The sequence below is a fragment of the Ailuropoda melanoleuca genome, chromosome 7 (genome assembly GCF_002007445.2).
Source record: "Ailuropoda melanoleuca isolate Jingjing chromosome 7, ASM200744v2, whole genome shotgun sequence".
Classification (NCBI taxonomy): domain Eukaryota; kingdom Metazoa; phylum Chordata; class Mammalia; order Carnivora; family Ursidae; genus Ailuropoda; species Ailuropoda melanoleuca.
Genome location: NC_048224.1, coordinates 86951952 through 86976609, shown reverse-complemented (window position 1 = coordinate 86976609; position 24658 = coordinate 86951952). Strand labels below are relative to the sequence as shown.

The 24658-nt window shown below is 33.5% G+C and overlaps 1 protein-coding gene across 8 annotated transcripts in view; it reads right to left on the bottom strand.

Annotated features, from left to right (window-relative positions):
* TSC22D1 (TSC22 domain family member 1) overlaps nucleotides 1-24658 on the bottom strand; it is a 132027-nt gene that overhangs the window by 88808 nt on the left and 18561 nt on the right. Inside the window, exons 2-3 of one of the 8 annotated variants that reach the window (XR_004626742.1) lie at nucleotides 11172-11341; nucleotides 8272-10330 (exon numbers count right to left, since the gene is read on the bottom strand). The exons of 2 other annotated variants lie outside the window; for them this stretch is intronic. Coding sequence is in view for 3 of the 6 variants with exons in the window: in XM_034665202.1 (XP_034521093.1) it covers nucleotides 11037-11328 (292 nt within the window). In the remaining 3 variants the exon portion in view is untranslated. Of the gene's footprint in view, nucleotides 1-8264; nucleotides 11342-12485; nucleotides 12644-24658 lie in introns of those variants that run through there. 5 more of the 8 variants (XR_004626741.1, XM_034665204.1, XM_034665203.1 and 2 more) reach the window with 5 other exon arrangements.

The window sequence follows — 24658 nt, the reverse complement described above, 5'->3', positions numbered from 1 at the left end:
TAAAAATGCTCAGTGACTTTCAGTTTCCAGTCCAAAAAGTAAAGTTGTCACTTCTGAGCCCACAACAAGAAAAAAGCTAAACTGAAAATCAACACCTCCTCTTCAATCCATCAAAGAACTGAGGTTACAAGACCAACGACCAGCTCCAAAGCTGAAGGACCTGTTAAATACAAGTAACAGCAGCTTTCCCAGGAAACCACCACTGGAGCCAGCTGGGTAGAAAAACATGAATGGAACTGACTAACTGCTAGAAACAGAGAGCACATAAACTTGAGAGATTAAAAACTCCTGGGAAATCAACCTTATGGGGCCTCTTATATTTTCAAGAATTTTATCTCCAGAAGCCCCATCAGGTTTGCAGGGTAAAGAACAGAGTAAAATCTCTACTGCTGGAAGCAGAAGGAGGAAAAGCAACCATTTTGAAATATACCCAGAGCATATCGTTCTCCTTAACAAAGCGCTGCCCACAAGGAATATTATTTTACCAAAGCCTAACAAAAAGGAGAAAAGGAAGCATCCAAATCAGGCCCTTTCTACCCTTCAGTTCCCATAAGGGGAAAGGGGGGCACTTGTGAAGGTGAAAGCCAACAGCAGAGTCCACTAAAAGGCTGAGACCTAATGAGAGAACCACAAAGCACTTCCCTTAACCCCACATCTTACAGGGAATTACTAAAAGAAAGGCAAGGTTCAGATACTATTTATAAAGGAGTCTCTAAGGAATCCCAAAGAAAACAGATTGGTCAAAAAAAAGCATATTAGAGGTAATTTCAGCCTCTGACACATATGGGTAGAACAAACAATAAACAGACTAACACCTACCAGATCAACATAAAAGCTCACTACAGACCTATTTGCCTAAGTTCCTTTTCCAATACAGCATGTCTAGCATTTAACAAAAAATGATAAGGCACTCTAAAAGATTAAACACGCACGTGCGCACACACACACACACACACACACACACAAATCTCAATACACAAAGCAAGCATCAGAACCAGATTCGGATATGGCAAATATGTTTGAACTACTAGACCAACAATTTCAAATAACTAATAAGATACTAAGAGCTCAAATGGAAAAAAGGAATAACATGCAAAAATAGATGGGCAATATAACTCTAAGAAAGAATCAGAAAGAAATGTTAGGATCAAAATCAAATCAGAAATGAAGAATACACTTCATAGGCTCATAAGCAGACTGCACATAGCCTAAGAATCAGTGAGCTAAAAGACATGTCAACAGAAACTTCCTAAACTGAAAAAAGAGGGGGAAAAAGGTATATCCAAAAGCTATAAGACAATTTAAAAACAGATAACATTTGTACAGTGTGGAATACCAGGAGAAAAGAGAAAGGAACCAAAGAAATATTTGAAAAAAATAAATGGGTGAGAATTTTCCGAAATTTTTTAACAGACACTAGAGCACAGATCCAGGAACTTAGAAGCTCAGAGAATATGACACAGGATAAATCCAAAATATCTACACTCAGGCATATCACAAACCATAGAAAATCAAAGACAAAGGAAAAATCTTGAAAGAAGCCGGAGGTAGGAGTAGGGGAGAAGAAACCTGACCTATAGAGGAATAAGGAGAAGAATTACATCAGATATTTCTTCAAACATCATACAAGCAAGAAGACAGAGCAAATAAAATAGTGAAAGAAAAGAAAAACACCTACCAATCTAAAATTTTGTATACAGCAAAAGTATCCTTCAAAATTAAAGAAGAAAAATAAATTTTCTCACACAAAAATGGAGGGAATTTGTCACCAGTGGACCTGCCTCGAAAGAAATGCTAAAATAAGTTCTCCAGAGAAAAGAAAGATTTATATAGGTCATGGGTCTACAAAATTTCCTTTCAGAAGAACATCAGAGAAGTAATTTTCAAAAGGCAAAACAAAATATTTTCTTTTTAAAACTCCAAATTGATGTTAACACAGTTTGTTCAAAATGACAGCAACAATATTTTGGTTGATTACAGCTTATGGGAAAGTGAAATAAAGGACAGCAATGTTATAAGGGACGGGAGAGAAAAAGCAGTGAATGAAGTGAAATGAAGTGGTATGTATTATTTGAAGACAGATTAGTTATAAATGTATACTGCAAACTCTAAGGCAAAAACTAAAAAGTTTTAGAAGTATGCTGAGAGAAAGTAGAATTATACTCAAGATCAGCAAAAAAAAGGAGGGGAAGGCAAAATCAATTTTAAAAGAATAAAGGCAATGAAAAGTTACAAACAACATTAATCCAACTATATCAATTGCTTTAAATGTAAATGGCCGAAATAGATCAATTAAAAGACAAAGACTGTACCAAGTGGATAAAAAAAAAAGACCCCCTTTAAGTATAAAGATATATGTAGATTAAAGTAAAAGGATAAAGAAATTATACCATGATAACACTAATCAAAACAAAGATAGAATAGCTTCATTAGGGGCGCCTGGGTGGCGCAGTCATTAAGCATCTGCCTTCGGCTCAGGGCGCGATCCCAGCGTTCTGGGATCGAGCCCCACAACAGGCTCCTCCGCTATAAGCCTGCTTCTTCCTCTCCCACTCCCCCTGCTTGTGTTCCCTCTCTCACTGGCTGTCTCTGTCAAATTAATAAATAAAATCTTTAAAAAATAAAAAATTAAAAAAAATTTAAAAAAGAATAGCTTCATTAATTTCAGGAAACACAGACTTCAGAACAAGAAAGTTACCAGGGATAAAGAGAGTCATTACCTAATGAAAGGATCAATTCTCCATGAAGACATAACAAGCCTTAATACACACTGGCCTAACAATAGCACATCAAAAAAAAACCTGATAGAACTAAAATAAGAAACTGATTAATCAATCCAGTATTATACTTAAAGACTTCAACACTGTTCTATCCCTATCAGTAATTGATAGATCCAGCAGGCAGAAAATCAATAAGAACATAGTTGAACTGAATAGCACCAATCAACTGGACCTCAGTAACACCCAAAGAATACTACATCCAACAATAAAATATGCCTTCTCAATCTCAAATGTAACACTCACCGTGATTAAGGGCTATAAAACACATCATAAAAAATTTAAAAGAACAGAAATAATACTAAGTATGCTATCAAACCAGTAGTGGAATTAAAGTCAATAATGAATAACAAATATTTACAGGTAGATGGAAATCCCCAAATACTTGGAGATTAAACAACATACTTCAAAATAACATACTGGTGTAAAAAAAAAAATTCTCAAGAGGAATTTTTAAATATTTCAAACTACAAGATGAAAACACAACTTATCAAAATATTGGGATAGTGCAACAACAGTCTTTAGAAAGAAGAGCAATATAAACCTAAGGCAAGTAGAAGAAATAAAAATTAGGGCAGAAATCAATGAAACTGAAAGCTGTAAAATAGAGAAAAAAACAAAACCAAAATCTGGCTATTTTATCAATAAAATTGATAAATCTCTGGCCAGGCTAACAATTGAAAGAAGGAACAACTAATATTACAAATGAAAGAGTGATCATTACAGCCAGTCCCTTGGATATTAAAAGGCTAATAAGAAGTATTGTGAACAACCCTATCACCACAAATTTGAAAACTTAGATGAAATGAACCAATTCCTTAAAGGATACAATCTGCCAAAACTTACACAAGAAGGAACAAACTGAAGGAGGTTATCTGTATTAAAGAAATTGAATCAATAATTAATAACCTTCACAAACAGAAAGCACCAAGCCCAGATGGCTTCACTAGTGAAATCTACCAAATAGTTAATGAAATGATACCAACTTTCTGCGATCTCTTTCAGAAAGTATAAACAAAGGGAACAATTCCTTGTTCATTCTGGGGCAAATCTAGTATTAAAATCAGACATAGACATTACAAGAAAGGAAAATTACAGATCAGTACCTCTCATTGTTTCAAAAATATTTAGCAAACCCCAAAGAACTGTATGACACAAAAGTAAATCCTAATGATGTCTATCAATATTAGTTCATTAATTGCAACAAATGTGCCACACAAAAGCAAGAGGTTAATAAGGTAAACTACAGGAGGGAAAATAGGGTATATGCTTGGCAGGGGGCGGGGATGGGTGGGACTCCCTGTACTTCCCGGTCAATTATCCTGTAAAACTAAAATTATTCTTTTTTTAAAAAAAAATCAATTTAAAAGTCCATACTAAGTAAAATATCCCTTATATCTACTTTAAACACTGGTGTTCTACAAAAAAATATTCCTGAGAATATGCGTTCTTTTTAGTAAAGATATTTGTCAACCAATGGTGCAACAGAATTCTATTTTGACAGATCTTTCAAACGCCATATTTCTTGCTTACTGATTATGTGCCCTCAGGCAGATTTTGAAACCTCTGGGCTTCAGCATCTGTGTGTGTAAAATAAAAAAAATAAAAAATAAAAAATCACCTTTCTCACAGGTCAGTTGGATTAAATTAGGTAAATACACATAAAGAGGCTGGCCAAAGCTGAACAGAGCAGGCAAGTGTGTGTTCTTTTCTCCCTCATTTGCCCTAAAATTCTAACTCAGGTAGGGTACTACACCCAATTTCAAACTAGTATTTCTCAAACAAAGGTAAACGTGTACCTGTGAGGTACATGCAACCATTAAACAAAAACCTTGTGTCTTACAGGAGCTTAATTTAAAAATTGGGGTGAAAAATGCTAAATATTTAATTGGTAATATAAAACACTGTTAGGCTAAAACATTGCTCTAGCAGAGTATTCTCACTATACTTCAAGAGGCAACAGAAGGACCATGCCTTCCCTACAACTTAGGCCAAGTTCTCAGATTTCCAGGGCGGCTATTTCACCATCTCCGCTGTTTGGGATATATCCCAAACCTTTCCACTGAAGCAGCTTTTTATTTCTAATTTTAATTATGTTACTAAACACAAGTTGATTTTCTTCTCACTGTCAGTCACGTGTCAACAGTTTAGCTCCAACGGGCCTGGTTACCCTTAAATTAGCAAGGACAACCTGAAAAATAACATTTCACATTATACAAGTCATTTAAAATGGAATTGATAATCTGAGTCAGAACTAAGCAAGAAAAAAATGGAAGACTGTACTTTTTTTAAACTATGACTTCTCAAGTTCTTACATATTCTTTTTTCTTTCCCACGGAACTGTACACATTTGCCTCTACATAAAGACTACTAATTTTTAGATAACAAAATATTTTGCCTATCTCCATGGAACTTTTTTGTGCACCAAATTAAGCACCTTACTGGATATGTAAGGATAAATAAAGTGACACGAGTATTCTAGGGCCGACCAGGCTGAACAATCCTGGACTGTGCTGGCTCAGTGTCACACACTAAGCACAATGAGAAGACCTAAAAAACCTTCAAGGATTTCAAAACTAGGTGACATGAATAAGGGCAATAAAATGGAGGTGCTTCATCTATTTAAAAATAAAAATAAGATGGGCTTGAAATTATTACAGCTATCTTAAAACATCTGGAGGCTGTCATATTTGAAGGAAATCAGACTTGCTTTATGTTGTCCAGAATGAGGATCAACATGAGGCGGCAGCACAGTCCAGATCTCTGAGCTTGCGGTCAAGAGCCTTGAGTCCTACAATTGTGTCTCCATCGTGTGGTATTAGAATTACAGGAGATACTCCTGGATATTCATTCCTTTGTATATAAAATGAGGGTGCTAAACCAGATAATGTCTATGGTAATTTTCAAATAAAATTTGACGTGGAAGCAAATCCTGGATCAACTTCTCACCATTAGAGCATTCTGAACATGAAATCATCTACCCTCATGAAGTAGGGAGTTCTCTCTCTAGTTCACATATCAACATTATCACTTGCTCTACCATAAAGATGAAAGTGGAATAGACAGCCAACTATTTTAACTAAACACCAGATGTCCACAAGCTAGTGTTCTTAGAAGAAAAATTAAAAGATAGGATGGAAGACTATTGTGGTTTCTAGGTTACCATCTATTGAATAAACTAAACTAGTATTTCTAGAAAAAAAAAACTAAATCATTTTTCTAGATTTGTATTGAATATTGAATTTTCCTTTGATTCTAGATATACTAAATAGTATATGCTAACACTTCACTCTGTGAACCTACTTAATATTTCTCAGAGAATAACAGCATGACTTTTTTCTCTAAATGATTTTATATACTAACCAACATTATTTTTAAGCCTTAGATAACAAACTTGCCTAAGTTACAGCATAAATGCTTTTAAAACTCTCAAATTAATCTCTCAAACCAAGATAAACAGTACAACTCTTTTCTAAGATCTAGGTATCATGTAACTAAAACAGGCAAGATGAAGCCAGACAATAATTTCATGGAGTATGTACTCAACTTTTCATACAAAGTATAATATTTTACTAGTGCTCAGAGCTTAAGAAATACCCAACTAAAAATGAACGATAAACAGAGAGAGCACAGGTAAAAGATACCCTGAAATATAGGAGGCTAAGTACACCAAAGGTACAATGTCTGTGGATATCTGTATCTAAATGCACTCCAAAGTCCTACAAAAACAAATTGTGGTTCATCTTTTTCTCTTTTCTCGGAGAGATTTTTAAGAAAAATTATTTTCCTAATTCTACACCTGTCTGAAAATCCAAGGATATCTGTTGTAGCTTGACTTTACCATCAGACATTACGTTGAACACATTTAACATTTTTCTTCCTACGCCATACCTTACCTCTTGAGTAGAGATCCCTTTGATCGTAATTCCTGAAAATTCCGAAGCATACTTTGAAGTTCCCTAACATTTTTACTGCAGTAATCTAATTACCTTAGATGATACTAGTGGAAAAGAATTTTAGAGCACCTGTGTGCTTAGCTTTGAAAACAAAAAATCTTTCAACATTTTAGGACTACATTAATATGCAATCTTTTTAATGGGAAATAAAAAGACCTGAATAAAAAGCAAGAAATTGCTTAGGACATGGAAGCACTGACATTTTGCTCAATTGTCTCAATATAGGAAAGTAAAATAAGAATAAAATCTGAGCTCATATTGACAACAAACTGTAAGGTCAGTACTTTGTCAGCCACACTGCTTATGTGACATTTACTTTTTTTAAACAAAAGCTGTTTTGTCTCCTCACTAAAGATAAAACAAAATTTTATACTATAGTTAATCCAACGAATGATGGTGAAACAATAAGCCTATGTTCTCATACCTCAAAGATATAAAGGTAAGCCATGTTTAACATTCTGTAATGTTTTTATTTTGAAGACAGTGTAAGGAAGAGTCCACGTAATAAAAATTAAAGTACTTAAAACTCTCATTTCACCATTATTTTTACAGTATGTTTGAAGTTTCTGGTACAGAATTTTTATTTAACCCCCCACACCCCACTCTTTTATGCACATATAGTTAAAGCTTATAAATTTTTTGTATTCAAGTAAAAAATATAGCTTTCCATTGAAATATGTCTGTGAATCTTTTAATGGCTTTAATTCTAAAAACAAAATTTTATCCACAGAATCTTAACTTTTTCCAAACTTACCAGAGCAATAAGGCAAAGGATTTTAGCTTCCTTCTACTCCCCCCCCAAACACAGTAACTATTCTAAATCATAATTTCCTTTTTCTTTGTTTTTTCAGAGTATAATTTCTTTGGGGAGCCAAACAGTTTCATTTTAATACACAAGTTGTCATTAATTCAACTTTTATTTCTTGCCTAGAACCCCATCACAATGTTTCTAATTTTTGGAGTCCACTTCTTACATGTTTTCTTTGAATCAAAAGAGAAACCCCTCTTGCTTCTAGCAGACTGCATAGAAAAGGTAAATTGTTCCGTGGCTTCAATTAAAGTTTACGTAGCTATAAAGAATCATAAAAACCAAGTTTTATCCTTTTCCATGTTGTCTTGATAAGGTTAAAAGCAAGAGGCTCTGAAGTCAAGATTTCTCCTTCTGTGATTATCTGTTCAAACAGAACATTAAAATATGAAATATTTTTCTTCTCCTGTTAACAGCTCTTGTGAATTGGGTAGTTCTCCAATAGGCCATTATTTCCAAATGTTCTTTTTCTGGGTCGAAGACTTGTCTTTTATCTGCTATTTTGTAAGGAGTTATATTTTGATCTGTCTCACTTTAAAAGATTTGACTGTCTTATTCCTGATATTTACAATATTTGCTCAAGAGTTTTAATGGTTTGCAAAATGGACACACCAAAACAGCATCTAAAAAGAAAGAAAGAAAGAAAGAAAGAAAGAAAGAAAGAAAGAAAGAAAGAAAGAAAAGAAAGAAAAGAAAAAGAAAGAAAAAGAAAGGAAGGAAGAAACCCCACTTCTGGAAACAAAGATGAAGCTAATCAGGAAAATGGAAAAAAAGACTAAATAGATCACCTATTTCATACATTTGGCACTGGGTGACCCAACGAAGAATCATTTTAATTTACAGTTTTTTAAAAAATTTTTTCAAAAAAGGTCAACATACACAAGAATAGGATATGTATTCAGAAATACTTAGAGGAAGACACATTAAATTAAAATACACTTAAAAATACTGTTGTTTTCATTGTCTATTCCTGAAACAAAAATAAGCCATTTATCAGTAAGTGCATTTTTTTCATGGAGAAAATATTTATTAGTTTTCAAATGATCACATAATACAAATAGTACACAATTAGTCATTCTAGGAAAAAAATTAGCTTATACTAATAATCATAAAATAAACACTGAAAAATATAGGATTGCATAGTGACACGAAATATAAAAAAATCTGAAAGGAAAATGTATCAAAATAAAAGTTTAAATAAACAAATCAGTTCACATTAATATACAAAAAGTTTCACTTTTAAATAGCTTTTAGTGGCATGAGGTGAATGGAAATGCACTTACATTTCTTTTGCACACTTTAAGGAACAGAGCTAAAATTTAATCAAAGCATGAGGTTAAGAGATTAAATCACTTTTCATCTTTAAAGCCGAAACAAAAAGCTAATAATCGCACAGGCCATAAACTGGTTGGTACTGTGGTTCAGAGAGTTCAACTTAATTTCCAAGCAAATTTCAGTTTCATTTCCCCTGAGTTCTTTCTAAAATGGTGGTATCTTTTAATTTATGTGTTTGTAAAGACTGTCTTATTCATATTTAACAACAAATCAAGCATAAAAAGCTATAATCATTCATGGGAATTCAGAGCTCCCTATGGAAATTTTAGTTCAAATTGGTCTTTTAAACTTTTAAGTACTATACAAAAATTTATAATTAATGAGGAAAAAAAAAACAGGTCTCATGGAAAGAAAGACTAAAGGCCAGGTTACAACTTAGTAAGTGTGGTTCCTAAGACCTTCAAGATCCCTAAAACATTTTAGATGCTTCCTAACTCTAGAACTTCCACTCCTAAAAAGTATACCAAATAAAACAAACTGGCAGCATCAGGTAACTTTTAAAAACTTCTTTAATAGCTTTTGACTGACCAGTTAATAGATACCAAAGAGAAAAACAGAAACATTTTGATAACTCCTTCCATTGGGGTAACTATTCTGTAATACTTATTCACATGTAAAGGCTTATTCTAATACTACTAACTGCCTTTGTTCTATAAAATACTTCTTCGTTTCAGTATCATTCCAACTTTAGTATGTCTTCAATGCAGAACAATACCTCAAATTTAACAGGTATTTACTATTATAGGAAGACTGACCAAGCTACTTTGATCTCAAAAGATGTCTCCTCTACTTCATACTGGAATCTTTGTTGATTTGACAAATAAGAATTAAGGCTCAAGACCAGAAAAAGATAAGCTAAAAGACTGTATCCTAATACTAAAAGTAATTTGGGAATAATTAAGAAGTTCACCTTGTATTTACTAGTTCTTTTCAGTGTCAGGCAACAAAAAACAGTTTCGGATGTTTTTGGGATCTCCTGTGATACTTAAAACAAGGGGGGGGGGTTGCCTGCTTCATTAAGGTGATCTTCAACCCCACAAATCTTTTAAGTGAAACAGAGAGCTGCTTTTAAAAGAAAGGAGTCTCTCATACTTCCTCTATTTCAGTCTTCTGAACAGAAAAGAATATCTGCATGGCCATGTAAAACTCCAATCTGAAAAAATTATTTCATTATTTGAGCCTTTCCATTTCCAGACCAAGAGTACACCAGAGTAAATCTTAAAGTTTATAAATGACAAGATCAGGTGGCTCTCTCATCCTTGTGTCTTCTAGATATATTGCGTGGCTCCGTTCACCACTGCCTTCCAAACTGCAGGTGCTGCATGTGTGACAGATATCATCCATGAAGGCTCTGCTAGAAGAGTTCCTTTTGCTGAAGAAGTATGATGTTTACCAGTTGAAAGAAATCTGGGCAATTAGAGAACAAATAAACCGGTCTCCCATTATCAAGATACCTGGAGTCACAGAAGGAATCCACCAAGGAAAAATGAAAACTTGCCAAAGACACCAAAGTTCACGTTCTACCCATTGTAGATGATAAGAACTTCCTGGAATCAAATCCTACCCTTGGCATCAAAGAAACTAAGAGAAAACCATCTTAATGCCATGGGAAACATCTAGGACAAGGCTCTTTTGCCACAAATAACATTATACCTAGGGACTGGAAAACTACTTATGAGTATATATTTAACATAGCTTTCAGGGATAATATATCCTGAAACTTATCATCATTCACATTTATCTTATTGAAGGATGAAGCCTCAATTTGACAGTAAAACCATAATGGTTTTACCACATCTTCTAAAAGATCTAATTAATATGAAGTCCTAAAGTTTGAGGTAGGAAAAAGACCAAAAAGTTCTAACAGGGTAGGATAACACCTGGACATCAGACTGTGTAAATAAGGAGAGTTCAGATGTCCAGCTTGCCCAAAGATGAAATACAAAAACTTCTTAATTACTGGAATATAAAAGAGCACTTTTAGAAGTCCACTAATACCATTAAAGGTTAAAATGGGCAAATATTCCTTCTTAAATTCCTGTGGACTACACAGGCAGTCACCAAATCTAGTGCCCCCAAATCGTCCACTGCTTTAATTATCTGGAGAGAAAATTAAATAAATTGTAGGTCTCTTTTTTGAATGGGCACTAGTTAGCATTCTTAGAAGAAACAAACAGATTGCAGCCCCACTTGGTTCTTATATGAACCCAAGGAGTATACCAATAGAATTAAATGGGCAATGGAAGGACACTCCAATCTACAAATAAACCCAAGTAAATAATGGAAAGCACCCACTTGTTTATTATCCTTTCCCACTCTCTCCAGAAGCTGGATATTCTGCCTCCAAGGGTTCAGTGGAGAAAGTGGACCCCTGGCGTCAAAAGCTCTCCGTGGTCTTGGCTGTATCTGTGGTTCTAGGATCACTCCTTGCACCTCTGGTAGGAGAGAAGCACTGAAATAGAGAGCTGAATATAGATTTAAGAAAAAATTCTTATTAAGAAATTACATTCTCTGGTCATTTGAGTTTGTAATGACTTATCCTCAGGATAAAAAGGCGCTACCTTTGGGCATACTTTCTTTACTGCCTTCTTAATTTGAACTTTAGAAATCTGTCACCACAAATCATTAATTCTTCAGTAACTATTAAGAAGGGACCTATCTTGGTGTAAGCCATAACATACTCTGTGACAAACCACCCAACTTCGAGTGGAAGACCAAATCAAAAAATGATAAATTATGACTAGAAATAAGAGCACAGTTGTCTTAAAGGGACAGGGAAAGGCACTCGACCTCAGATATATCAAAGGAGGAGGGCCAGTTAATTCTTCTGTCAAAGAGAAGAAGATGGATTGAAAAGGAGAAACAGAATAATCAAGCATATTAACAGAAATACTACTAAACTTTGGGAATTGTCTAAGAAGCTGAGCTTGTTCTCATTTTTAAGTCTTCAGTAATTAAAAGAATTAATCAGACTACAGTCCCATATTCCAGCAATACAAAGCTAAGCCTAAATTTTATCAAGTTATGACTACTGTCACTGAAAAAGATTTATTCTTCAAGCACTCATATTTAAAAGTGGGAGGGCAGAATAGTGGACATAGGTAATACACTCGAAAAATCTTTTTTAAATGTATGATCATTTGGTTTGGGGTCAAGAAGGACCAGGAAATAAATCATTTATGGCTACAATGCAGAAATTAAAGCAGTAAGATACACTCAAATAATAGATGATGATAAAGATACTGAAAAATAGTTTGCTTTATTATAGGAATAAGGTAAATAAGAGAAGGAAGTTCAAAGCACATAGCATCTGATCAAGGAAAAGCTGAAAGGAGAATAAGATAGGCAGATATGTATTTAAAGTTATAGGGACTGCAGAATAAATTTTAATAGTGGAAAACAGATCAATTATACTTTGTGGTACAGAGTGATACATCCCTATTAAATTTTAGATCTTATTCTAAATAGAAAGGTGCTGCACATTCCTGTTGTACAGAACACAGTCACACTATACCATTTCATGGACAGGTTATATTTGGGATAAATTAAGAAAAAAACACTAACAAATAATTTCTCTCACGCCAACTTGTTATCAGAAGGGTTCCTTACCTGTTAGTGGAACGAGGATTGTGCTCTCTTGTTCTCTATCAATCAACCAACAAAGGTTATAGTCTCAGCACTAAGAAGGTAGCAACCAACCAAAGTTAGTGTTTTAAGGCCTTCACTTCCTCCCGGCTCTGTCAGCCAGTTTGGAAATATACCAACAGCTGAAAAGGAATCGTTATTCCATTACCTAACAACATTTAGACTCAATTTTTTTTTAAAGCCTGAAGAAGAAAAAGACAAGCTAACCCTTCTGCTTTAGGAATATATTCAATTCTGTACAAGTGAGAAATGAAAATAGTTTGGACTAAGAAAAGAAAACCTATGAATTTAACCATCAAATCTGTGATTTCCAAAATGTAAAGAAGGGAAAAAAGAAATCTAAAAGACGTCAAGGGGGTGAAACTGCCATCTAGCAAGAGGTATCAAATAAATAACTACGAAAGTACTGTACAAGCCTATGTGGCAGCTATTTTTTTAAGTTTCCAGTAGATTTTAAGTCCTAAAGTCTTTTAGTTTTGAAGACTATACTTTTTGAGCAATAGCCTGCAACAGTATTTTACAGTATAATCACATTGAGGAGGTATATGAGGGATGATGAGAGGAAAGGAGTACCAATTAGAAAAAGATCTGAATACTAAATATCTCAAGAACTGCACCCTAATTAGGTATTTTTCAAGAGTCAAAAAAACCCCACTATAGTCCCAAATAGATAAAGTATTCCACAGCTGGAGTTCTTAGGAGTGGCTTTTCAACAGATGAGAAAGGCTTAGAATTAATACATCAGAGCTAGCTTATTCATGTCTTCATTGTAGCTACTACAGTTGCCCCCACCTCCCATCTCAGTAGTACCTACAAACCTTCTCCCACGGTTTTGGTCTCGTGGTTACAGTTACCCTGTTCAACCATGATCCGGAAACAGATGATCCTCTGACACACCATCAGAAGGTCAATAGTAGCCTAATGCTACGTCACAATGCATATGTCATTCACCTCGTTTCATCCCTCACTAAGCATTTTATCATCTCACATCATTACAAGTAGAAGCGTGAGTACATACAATAAGATATTTTGAAAGAGAGACCACATTCACATAACTTTTATTACCATATAGTGTTATCATTGTTCTGTTTTATTATTGTTGTTAATCTCTTGCTGTATCTAATTTATGAATTAAATTTTATCATAGGTATGTTATGTATAGGAAAAGACAGTATATACAGGATTCAGTACTACCTGTGGTTTCAGATATCCACTGGGAGTCTTGGAATGTAACCCATATAGATAAGGAGGGACTATTGTGCAAACAGGTGCTATAAAAGTGTTTTTTAATTATTAAAAAATCACCCTCTAGTCTTTTCTAATCAATTTCCTTGACAAATCATTCTTTTTCATGTCTGATATTTTAATATAAACTTTAAGATTAAAGATTTCCAAACTGATGAGATCTAAGTAAACCTTAACTACTTTAAGATACAGTTTTAAAAAGTAAATTCAGAAACTACAAAGATATGATTTTCCAAATTTCCCAGTTTTCGTTCATTTCTTATTCAAGAAATCAGTAATAACAGTACATCTGACTGAAAATACAGGCAAAAAGGGAGCATTCCATTTGGGAACAGGAAACACAACTAGTAAATTTTTTTTTTTAAGTTACAGGCTCACTTCACTTTGACAATGAAAAATAACTCCTAGCAAATCATACCTTCCTCAGGTTAACAGTAGACTACAATTTCTCCTACAGTAGGAGCTCTAAACTATTGATTCATTTACCACACCCCATGGAATTCATAACTTAAAAATACAAACATATTAAAAAGAAAAATAAATGTTCTTAGTATAGGTTATAAGGCTGGAGAAGTATATCCACTCATAAACTTCTCCCGAATAAGATGACCTTCAGGAAATAACATCTTTCTTTTGCCTGATACACCAAAACTTGTGGATTCAACATATTCATACACAAAAATGAACAGACAGATTTCCTTAAATAGAAATTATTTTGAATCATTGAGGAGAGCCAGTATCTCTCTTGCTTCAGGAGTTAATTATTTATGAAGACTGTAGATTTGGTAATGTATCATTTATAAAGAAAAATGTAAAGGCACTTTCAAAATGAGATCATTATTCAAACAAGAAAGAGCAACCTTTCTGAGACTACTACTGATAAAGGCTCTTAAGAATGACACAGTAGGACCTTACTTAATTCTATTTTAATAGACAGCATTCTTCTATGTGATATTTAAAGAGATGAAAAAAATAAGCACTCCACTGGAGAACTTGTATTTCAAACACTAGAGAATAAATTCCAAAACAAAGCTAACAAAATCACCAGTGCTAAAATGCCACAAAGGAAGTCAAGTGGATGTTAGAAGGTCTATTAATCCACTACACCTCAATCAAATCATTTGAATATTATCAATATTTAAATTTTTAAAGATTCTTACTGAAAATCCAGTCATATTCAAATCAGAAACAATAAATCTAAGTATTTGATATATAAATGCCACTCTCAGAAATTCTCCCAAAATGTGCAAACTAGACTATTTGCAACATTTGTTCTCAACACCAAATTATTAAATGAGCATATACTGCTTATTAGTTTTAAGCATTTCTAATACTGAAGAAAGAAAAAGCTAAGCCTAATCATTTTTAAGCAATGAAATAAGAGGCAATATGTTTCTATAGAGACTATTTCTATTCACTTGTATTATAACTGACTAAAATTGAACTTGCTTATTTACAGACTTATAAATTACCTTTAAAACAAAACTTTCCAGGTTAAATTGGAAGCATGATGTTTAACATATTCTTCTTACTCATCTTTTATCACTCATTCTCACTGGTTCTGAGGCAACGTCTATAAAGAAAAAGAATTTCTCACAAACCCCTCCAGGTGCCCAGAACAGTCCCAATTGGCAATAAGAAAATCAAAGAACAGCCATAACAGAAACGGTGAGTCTCTCTCTCCAGATAGAAATACTTAGTGCAGTGAGTTAATTCAGTAAATGTTTCACAAGTAAATGAAGTCTACTGATCAAGAAACAAAAAGAAAAGAAGAATTTTGTGAAGTGGCTGATATCTAAAGTAGACACTAAAAAGTTCAACTTTCTAATCCTAAAGAAAACAAAAATTATCAAAAGTATTACTTTCATGGATCTCTTGGGGGTCATCAGTTTCTCAGATTAATTTTCCAATATGGTCGGCAGAACTTCAAAGGCATCCTAGGATGATACAAATTTTAGCTAAATTCTAACACCTATTATAGATTCTCTAATGTTCTCTTCCAGATTCAAAATTAGTAAGAAAACAAACCAGATATTGCCAGAACATCTGATTTTAAATATTCAGTTTCAAAAAGTGAGATCTTGCCAAAAAGCAAGCAAAGAATGAACAAACAAAACCAGCTACCTCTGAATTAGTTAGCCATAGTATTGTACTGACTCTGGAGGAAAAGATTACTTCTAATTCACAATCTTGTATATACCGTCAAGTAGGATATACTTCAAAAACACCAAAATAAGGAAGAAAGCCTGAAACTTCAAGGAATGTATAGCATTATGAGAGTAGACACTTATCATGGAAAGCAATTTTCTAAAAAAGAAGAAAGTTGTAATAAGAATGAAAAACCCTAATTATTAGAATGTTTCAAGAACTACCAAATTCCAAGATTTACCACTGTATTTTCTCTTCATCCTTTTGGAAAAGATACTATCCAAAAATGTTATTGGGATTCAAGTTACTCCACTAGGTTTAAACATCAGTTAACAGATAAAAAAGAGATAAGTAATGTGTCTTCATGATTCACTGATTAAGGTATAAGACAAGGTAAAACAGATAAATAATGCACAATGCATTTTTTAGTAGTCAATCCACTACAGAATAAAAGATAAAAGGCAATCATAAAAATATATATCATATAAAAAAGGCAACTTCAAGGTCAAGAGCACAAAAACATTTAAATTTGCTACTGCCTCCTCTGAGTGAAAAAGGCCTTTAGATTTGACAAGAAAAGAAAACCTTAGAAGTCTATTTTAAGAAACTCTCTAAATTCCTCTCACAAATTCTTTTTATAATTAACCCAGCCCATTACTTTTACCTCTTTTTCACCTGTTTATTTTGCTAGTATGAAATATTTGGCTTTGTTCTTATAATGCCCAGCATATACTGAAATATATACAAGGTACTGAGTGGGGGGGGGGGGAAGGATCATCTTTCTATCACATTTTTTATTCCAGGATCTTGGGTTGTGCTACATCCCTAATGAGTGCATTTAGAAACAGATGAAAAGACTATAGAAAGAAAAACAGTGACATTTTATGAGTTATGCTGCCTTTATATTAATTCCTTTGAGATGCTTCTCCATCTATAACAAGACATACATCAACAACAAAAAGATGTTGCAGAATTAAATCAAAAGGTTCTGATCAAGCAAGATTAATGGATGCTAAAATTAATGGAAATTATGATGAGAATATGAGAAATTGAAAACATGATGAGAAACAAGATATTTACAGTGTCTCAAAATACTTCCCACAAAACATTTGCTACTTCTGAGGGGAAAAAGAGTAATTTTAAGAGTATAAAACTTGGCAGACACCTCCTAAACCAAATGATCAAGATAATGTCACCAGTAACGGAACAAATCAATACCACATACCTCCTGATATAATGCACTGATAAGGACGTAACATTATTTCTGTGGTATCCTTGCCAAAAATGCATTATCCCAATCCGATCATGAGAAACATCAGACACACAAATTGAGGGACATTCTAACTAGCTAGTACCTTCAAAAGTGTCAAAGTCATGAAAGGCAAAGAGAGAAGCATCCCAGATTGAAGGAGACTAAGGAGATAGGACAATTAAGGACAAGAGTATGAGATCCTAGATTAGATCCTGGACCAGAAAAAGATCATTTAGTGAGTGAACAATGGTCAAAATCAAATAAAGTTTACAGATTGGTTAGTATTAATTCCTGATTTCTATATTTGTTCTATGGTTATGTAAAATACAACCATTAAGGAAAACAGGGTGAAGTATATGAGAATTCTATGACCTAATTTGCAACTTTTTGGTTAAGTCTAAAATTATTTTAAAATAAAGTAAAAAATAAACAGGTTCTGAATAAGGTACCATATTTGACACACCTATGGAATGTCCACTAAGAAATATAAATCTACATTTTTTAATATGAAAAGTTTATACCAATCTTTCTTTAAAAACTCATCCTAATGGAACTGACATTATGTCATGTTCTGTACTAACATCAGAAAATTAGTCAGATGGTAATAGTCTTGCTTATAAGTTTTTAAATTTCTTTAGTAAACAGTTCTCTACAGAGAGAACTCTGATTCAGAAGAAAGTATGTGAGAGATTAAAAGAGAAAATCTTCTCACCCACAAACAGGAAAACTAAATTATGTTTATATTAAATAACTAGTTGTAGAAATTAACTTTAGACGACAGCAAACATATGATAGAAAAGATGGATAAAAAAACCGAAAGGTCTTCCAATTTAAATTGATAATTTAAGTCATGTATAAACTTTTATTGCTATATTATAAAAATGGAAGGAATAAAATATTTGTCTCATTTTTTTCTTTAAAAATGTCCATAGGAAACAAAGTTTAGTGCCATAAATGTCCCTCTTGCATTTTTTTTTACTAAAAATCAAATGAAGCTCCCAAATATTTATTTTTTAAATTTAATTATTTAAGTAGTCTCTACACCCAACATGAGGCTCGACCTCACTACCCCAAAATCACATGATTTTCCCCGAGCCAGCCAAGTAATTTACTTTCACTTGTAATATCAGTTAAAAATATTCACAACCTTTTATTTTTTTACCATTTATTGAGTTTAGTATATAGCAAGTAATAGGTTACGCATTTTATATATACTGCCTCATTCAATTCTCACAATAACTGACATACACAATATTAAAATCATCAAAGTTTTTACTGATAAGGAAACTAAGGCACAAAGTAATGAAATAACTCCCCCAAGATCATACACCTGGTAGCTGTAGAGCAGGAAATTTAAAACCAGTTTGTCTCCAGGATCCTGAGTTTTAACTAATTTTATACTTTTTTAAGTCATATTATTTTCATTAACAATTAAATATTTTCGTTTCAAACATTAGTATATGACAAACTGCTAAAATAAACACTCTTTAAAGTAGAATTCTGAAATTCTTTCCTTTCAATTTCATATAAACATGGATCAGTTGATAGTTACTTGCCTTGTCATTTCTATCAACCAATGAAAGTCTGACAAGGCAATAAAACTTAGAAATGAAGTGTAACAAAACTCCCTATCAGCAAAATAAATAATCTAGAAACAGATGTTTCTATTGAACCTGAGACGCCTGTATCTAAAAGTAAATTGAAATGGTAATCAGAAATCTCTCTTACCTTTTAAGTGTCTACAAAGAAGCAAGATGCAGAAAAGTGTTTTTTTTTAAAATTTGAACTTCTAGTTTACTTATCTATTGACTTATCTAACAAATAAATCTATAGGACAGTCTTTTAAATGCATTCGCAAAGAGTTTAATGAGTTTAATTATCTTAATGTAATTTAACATCATACCTACAATTAAAGTCATCATTTCTGTTATGACCATGATTAAAATAACAATCTGGCAATAACAAATTAGACTTTATTCTCTACTGATCAACAGCTCAATTCTGCTACCCAGAGAACAGTCTTTGGTTTGTAACAGAGTATATAATATTCTGTATGGATGTTGTAGTTGTCCGCCATTGCAATGTATTTTAAAAATTACTTATGCTTGCAATATATCTACTCAATATATCTACTCAAATTCATAGATAGATAGATAGATAGATAGATAGATGAGATCAAAGGTCATTTGCTTCCTCATCTCAATTTGAGTCTAATAAAAATCAAATACAATCATATAAATGTAAATATGACATTAGAAACAATATAACTTTATGTAACACTTTATATAAGACAGGGTGTTCTCCAATTCTTTATCGATAAAGTGGGGTAGGTTTTTTAAAAGACAAAACAGATATCTTATTATAAATAATGCCTTTAATCTACTCTGTTATATATAACTTGTTTGGATATTGAGCCTGCAGTGACAAAAAGGAAAGTCATAAAGTCAACAGCATCCTCAAGTTTTAGAGAGAAGGCATCCTTTCCATCAGAAATTAAGAAAGCATGTGTTAATCAACTACTCATCAGGTAATTTCTATACAATAATGAGACTACACATCAGAAATATGAGAAATACCCAACCTGATAAGCTATCCTAAACTTAAATCCTGGACAAATGCCTTAATCCTGGTATTTCACTGGCCATTTACCACTTCCACAGCAGATTCTACTTCCCAGACATTTTGGGAATAAGATTTTGCAGTCACAATCCATGTCTTGAAAAGGAAAACACTGCCAAAAATAGTAAAAAAGGTATGAAGGGAAAAGAATATCACCACCATCAAGCTAATAATTTTAAAAATATGATTTGTTATAATTTAAGAAATACGATTTGACATTAAGAGATACACGAAGTTTAGTTAGCATTGTATAGGCTAGCAGTTTAATTTTGTAAAAGCCACAACAGATCTTGGATTAAGCCCTTCAAAGTGCCAATACTACTAAATTCTCAATTCAGCAAGTGAGCAAATTCACATATGGATGTACCCCCACTAAGAAATGAAATTTGTGTATATTCCTTCACATGTTTTAATAGGTTACTCCTTTAAATTTTATTCAGAAGTAATACCAGAGTTTAGTACTCCTCTTTCCATCACTCCTTCAAAACTTGAGTCAAATTTCTTTTTTTTTTTTTTAAAGATTTTATTTATTTATTTGACAGAGAGAGAGACAGGCAGCGAGAGAGGGAACACAAACAGGGGGAGTGGGAGAGGAAGAAACAGGCTCCCAGCAGAGGAGCCTGATGTGGGACTCGATCCCAGAACGCTGGGATCACGCCCTGAGCCGAAGGCAGACGCTTAACAACTGAGCCACCCAGGCGCCCCAACTTGAGTCAAATTTCTGAAACCATCAAATGCAGCTAGTAGTTTTAAAACTTGACTCTCCACAGTTTTACAGACATTCCCAAAAGAGCCAAAAACTCCTTCCTTAATCTACTAATGTATCTTCAGAAACATCTCCAATAACCATTCTTTTCACCCCTTTGATAAATCTTCTATCAATTTCTCTCCTCAGAATTTGACATCCCCATTTGTACTTTCTTAATCCATTTCTCAAATAAGTGTAACGTAGGGAATGTATAAATGGGAGATGATAACATTCAGTTGGCTCCTTTACTTTGTTAGCAACATCAAGCTTTAACTCTAAAACGTAAGAAACACAAAGTTAGTGAAAAGTTCTACATTAATGGTAATCAAAGCACAGAACAAACTCAACAGCCTTCCTAATCTCTGAATGTTTACAGAGTTAACTAGTTCTTTCTATCCTATTTAGAGATTTCCCCCAGGAATATACTAACTCATACAAAGTCTATCCCTAAGGTCTGTAAACCATTTACAATGACAAGGCCAATTAAATGAGGCTGCAAATATGTCAGTGCTATAGTTCTCAAAATATGTTCTTAAACTTCTGCCAGATGGCTCACTTGGTATATATACTCACATGACAACAATTTTACTTTTATTTCTAATATAAACCGAATACTTATGAAAAACAGGGTGGTATGGCAGAAAAGGAACTGTTAGGGGTAGAATAATAATTATAGAGATGGGATCCAGTTGAAATCTGCCACCATCATTTAACTATAAGAACCAGAACATTTCTCATATATAAAATGAAGGAGATTAACATTTTCCCAAGTGTGTTACAAAGAACACTAGTTCTACCGTACATTAATAAATGTTAAATGATCAAAAAGTTGGTAAGGTTAGTGGCCAATAAATAAAACTGTCTCTCTTCTGCAGAATTTCTCAGTCTTTAATACATTAAAATGCAATGTTAACCTCCAAGGTGTATATAAAAAAAAAGCATTCCCCAAGATTCCTGGGCTCTAGAAAATTTTTTTCTCTTTTGGCTTGAAGAAGTGGTATACCAAAAACACTAGTTTTGAAACTTTTATACTAGATTTCAAAATCCAGTTCAATGAATCTTTGAAACCTAAAACCAGGTATTGACTCATTATCTTATTAAAAACAAACTGATTAATTCCATTCATTCTAAGGAGATAGTGTTCAGTCCCATATGGGACAGAGTATGGAACAGATGGTCTTCAGGGCATGATGCCCATCTAAAACAATCTTTAAAATGAAAAAGTTTAAGAATCACTTGATTAGGGTAATAGTTCTATTTTGGAATATTAACAAACAGCCAGAAGACACTATATTCCTTGTAAGAAACTCCTACCCTCATTAAGAAAGAGAGAAAGGTGTGCTTTGTAACAACTTTTGTTTCTGTAAATTTAAGAATTTCGAAGCACTTCTCAAATAGTTATAATACAGTCCCAGCAGCCTAGGACTCAGAAGAATTAATCCCTGATGCCTCCATTATAAGTAATAAACTCCCTTTGCTCATATACATCTAGAATGGTGATACCAGATACATGAAATTCTTAGGAGGACTGAGAGAGAGAGTAGTCACTCTTTCCTACAGGGATTAATTCTCTTGTGGAGCCCCAGGCAAGAAAAGCTATACCAAAAATGTCACAAAGGTGCAGAATCACTGGTTTAGAAGGCTATCGCATGGAGAAAGTCTCTGACTATGTCGGCAAGCTTTTAATTTTAATTTCCAGTGCTTCTGAAAGGAATCATTCTTACATTTTATTACACAATAATAAAAGCACTACCATTTACAAAAACTACTAAGAACTGAGCTAGGTGCATTACGTCCTTTATCCCCTTTAATCCTCCCAACAACAGTGCAAGGGTAGCTATTACTCCCACTTCACAGGTAAGAAAATTGGGCTTACATTTACATTTACAAAGGTCACACAATAAGAGGTAGCATAAACAAGATTAGACACTAGCTCTGATGCCAAAGCTAATACTCATTAAACTCTACCTCACTGTCCACTATGCTCCTTAATCCATAGCCTAGATTAATCAACCTGCTTGAATTGAAAGGCTGTCGTGCACACCATATACAGAACAATGAAGCATAATGTAACTGAATTTGGATAATTCAGAAGATATATCAAGATCTTATGATGCTTTTTCAGAGTACTAGACAAAACTCCTGGAAGATCAAAAATATGACTTTTTTCTTTGTATCCTTAGTACCTTTGTTCAGTGCTAGCATACGTAACAAGCATTCAAAAATTTCTTAAGTAAATAAATCATCACAATCCCAGGAAAGATTAGAGATACTATAAAAAGCCTCACAGGCTAACAGACAACTGCTTAAACTAGCTTAGGTACTTTTTCTAAAATATTTTATATATTGTTAGATTTAGAAATGTTATCAACGTAACTGTTCAATAATTCACCAATTACCACTAGATCCTCCTCTTTCCCTTCCAACCACTTTAACAGTCTTCTAGACCTTCCTATTTCACTGTTTCTGCTCCCTTACTCATGTGTTGAGTCTCTTAACTCAGACCACTACATGGCATTTAGGTCACATATTTGTAAGCTCAAATACAGCACAACTTGGGTTTTGTTAGGCCAGCATGTCTACTTGTTAAAGGCTTTTGTTTTTGCATATTGGATTAATTTCTTAGTAAGAAACTTTAATAAGCTACTGGTAGAGCCTCATGAGCTAAAAATCTGAGTACAACTAGAAACTAAACCTTAAAAAAAAAAAAGCCCAAAGTGGGTCTCTTTCAGCCTTCTATTTCACAAAAGGCAACCCCACTTTTAAACAATCTTCCTTCAGGGGCGCCTGGGTGGCTCAGTCGGTTAAGCGTCTGCCTTCAGCTGCGGTCGGGATCTCGGGATCCTGAGATCAAGCGCCTACGTCAGGCTCCCTGCTCACTGGAGAGTCTGCTTCTCCCTCTCCATCTGCTGCTCCCCCTGCTTGTGCTCTCTCACCTGCACTCTCTCTCTCTCTCAAATAAATAAATAAAATCTTAAAAAAAAAAAATTCTCCCTTCATTGTGATTGCACATGGATGGGGAGAATGGCAAATTTAGGCTGTCAAAAGCATATCAATAAGTAAAACATCCAGAAATGCAATCAACTTGTACAAGATGTGAAAATACTGGCTTTCAGTAGCTTGTGGCTATTTCATATTAGTGGAAAGTGAAATTATGGAAAAGTGAATAAGATTCATACTATATTACTATTAAATGATAAATTAAGTTACTATATTCATTAAGATCTTTACTATTAACTACAATTTCTTAAAAAGTTCCAATTGCTTCTTTGTATACTTCCAAAGTTTATAAATCTGGAAACATATAAGGAAAATGAGGGAAAGCAGCACTACTGTAAAAACTTTGAATTAAAAGAATACCTAAGGCAATTGTCTCAAAAAATAAACTCCCTCTTCTAAGATAATAAGCAAAAAGACAAGGTAAATCCTGTTCTTCAACTTACTATAAAAGTGTTCACATAAATCAGCATTTTCTTGTTCCAATAATAAGCATGAGATGCAAATATAAGCTATAACCATTCAAAATTAAAAGATCTGAGTCATAAAATGTGCTATTATGATTCAACTGACTAAAGTGAGTTTTCTACTTTAAGAAGTATCTTAATGTAATTTGATCATGTTAAGCAAAAAATACACATCCTAAGTATCAACAGCTTATTGTAAAAGCTCATTAAATGAGACCAACGGAAGGCTACTAATTTGACTTACTGAAAAGTTCATGTCATAAAACTATCTCTACACTCATTTAGTCTTAAAAATTGGATTCCACTTAAGCAAATTCTCCCAATCTAAAGTTTATTCTTTTGCAAAGATTTGGAAAATTTAATCACTTGGGGTAGAAATGTTTTCAAAATTAAGAGTAGTAGAAATTAGTAGCAAATAATATTAAGAGAAAACAATAACTAAGATGGAAGGGATCATCGTTAGGAACATCAGTCACTGTACAACTCTGTACTGAGAATCCAATGAACTCAACAGGGTCAAATGCCTCCATCCTCACAGGCTGAAAACTGCATTTTCTAGTTGCCAGTGGCCACTTCTCACTGCTCATCAGTGGGCCAAGACAATCTCTAGAACGGTTAAGAGTACAAGCTTTGGAATCAAATCACCTAGCAGAATACTCAC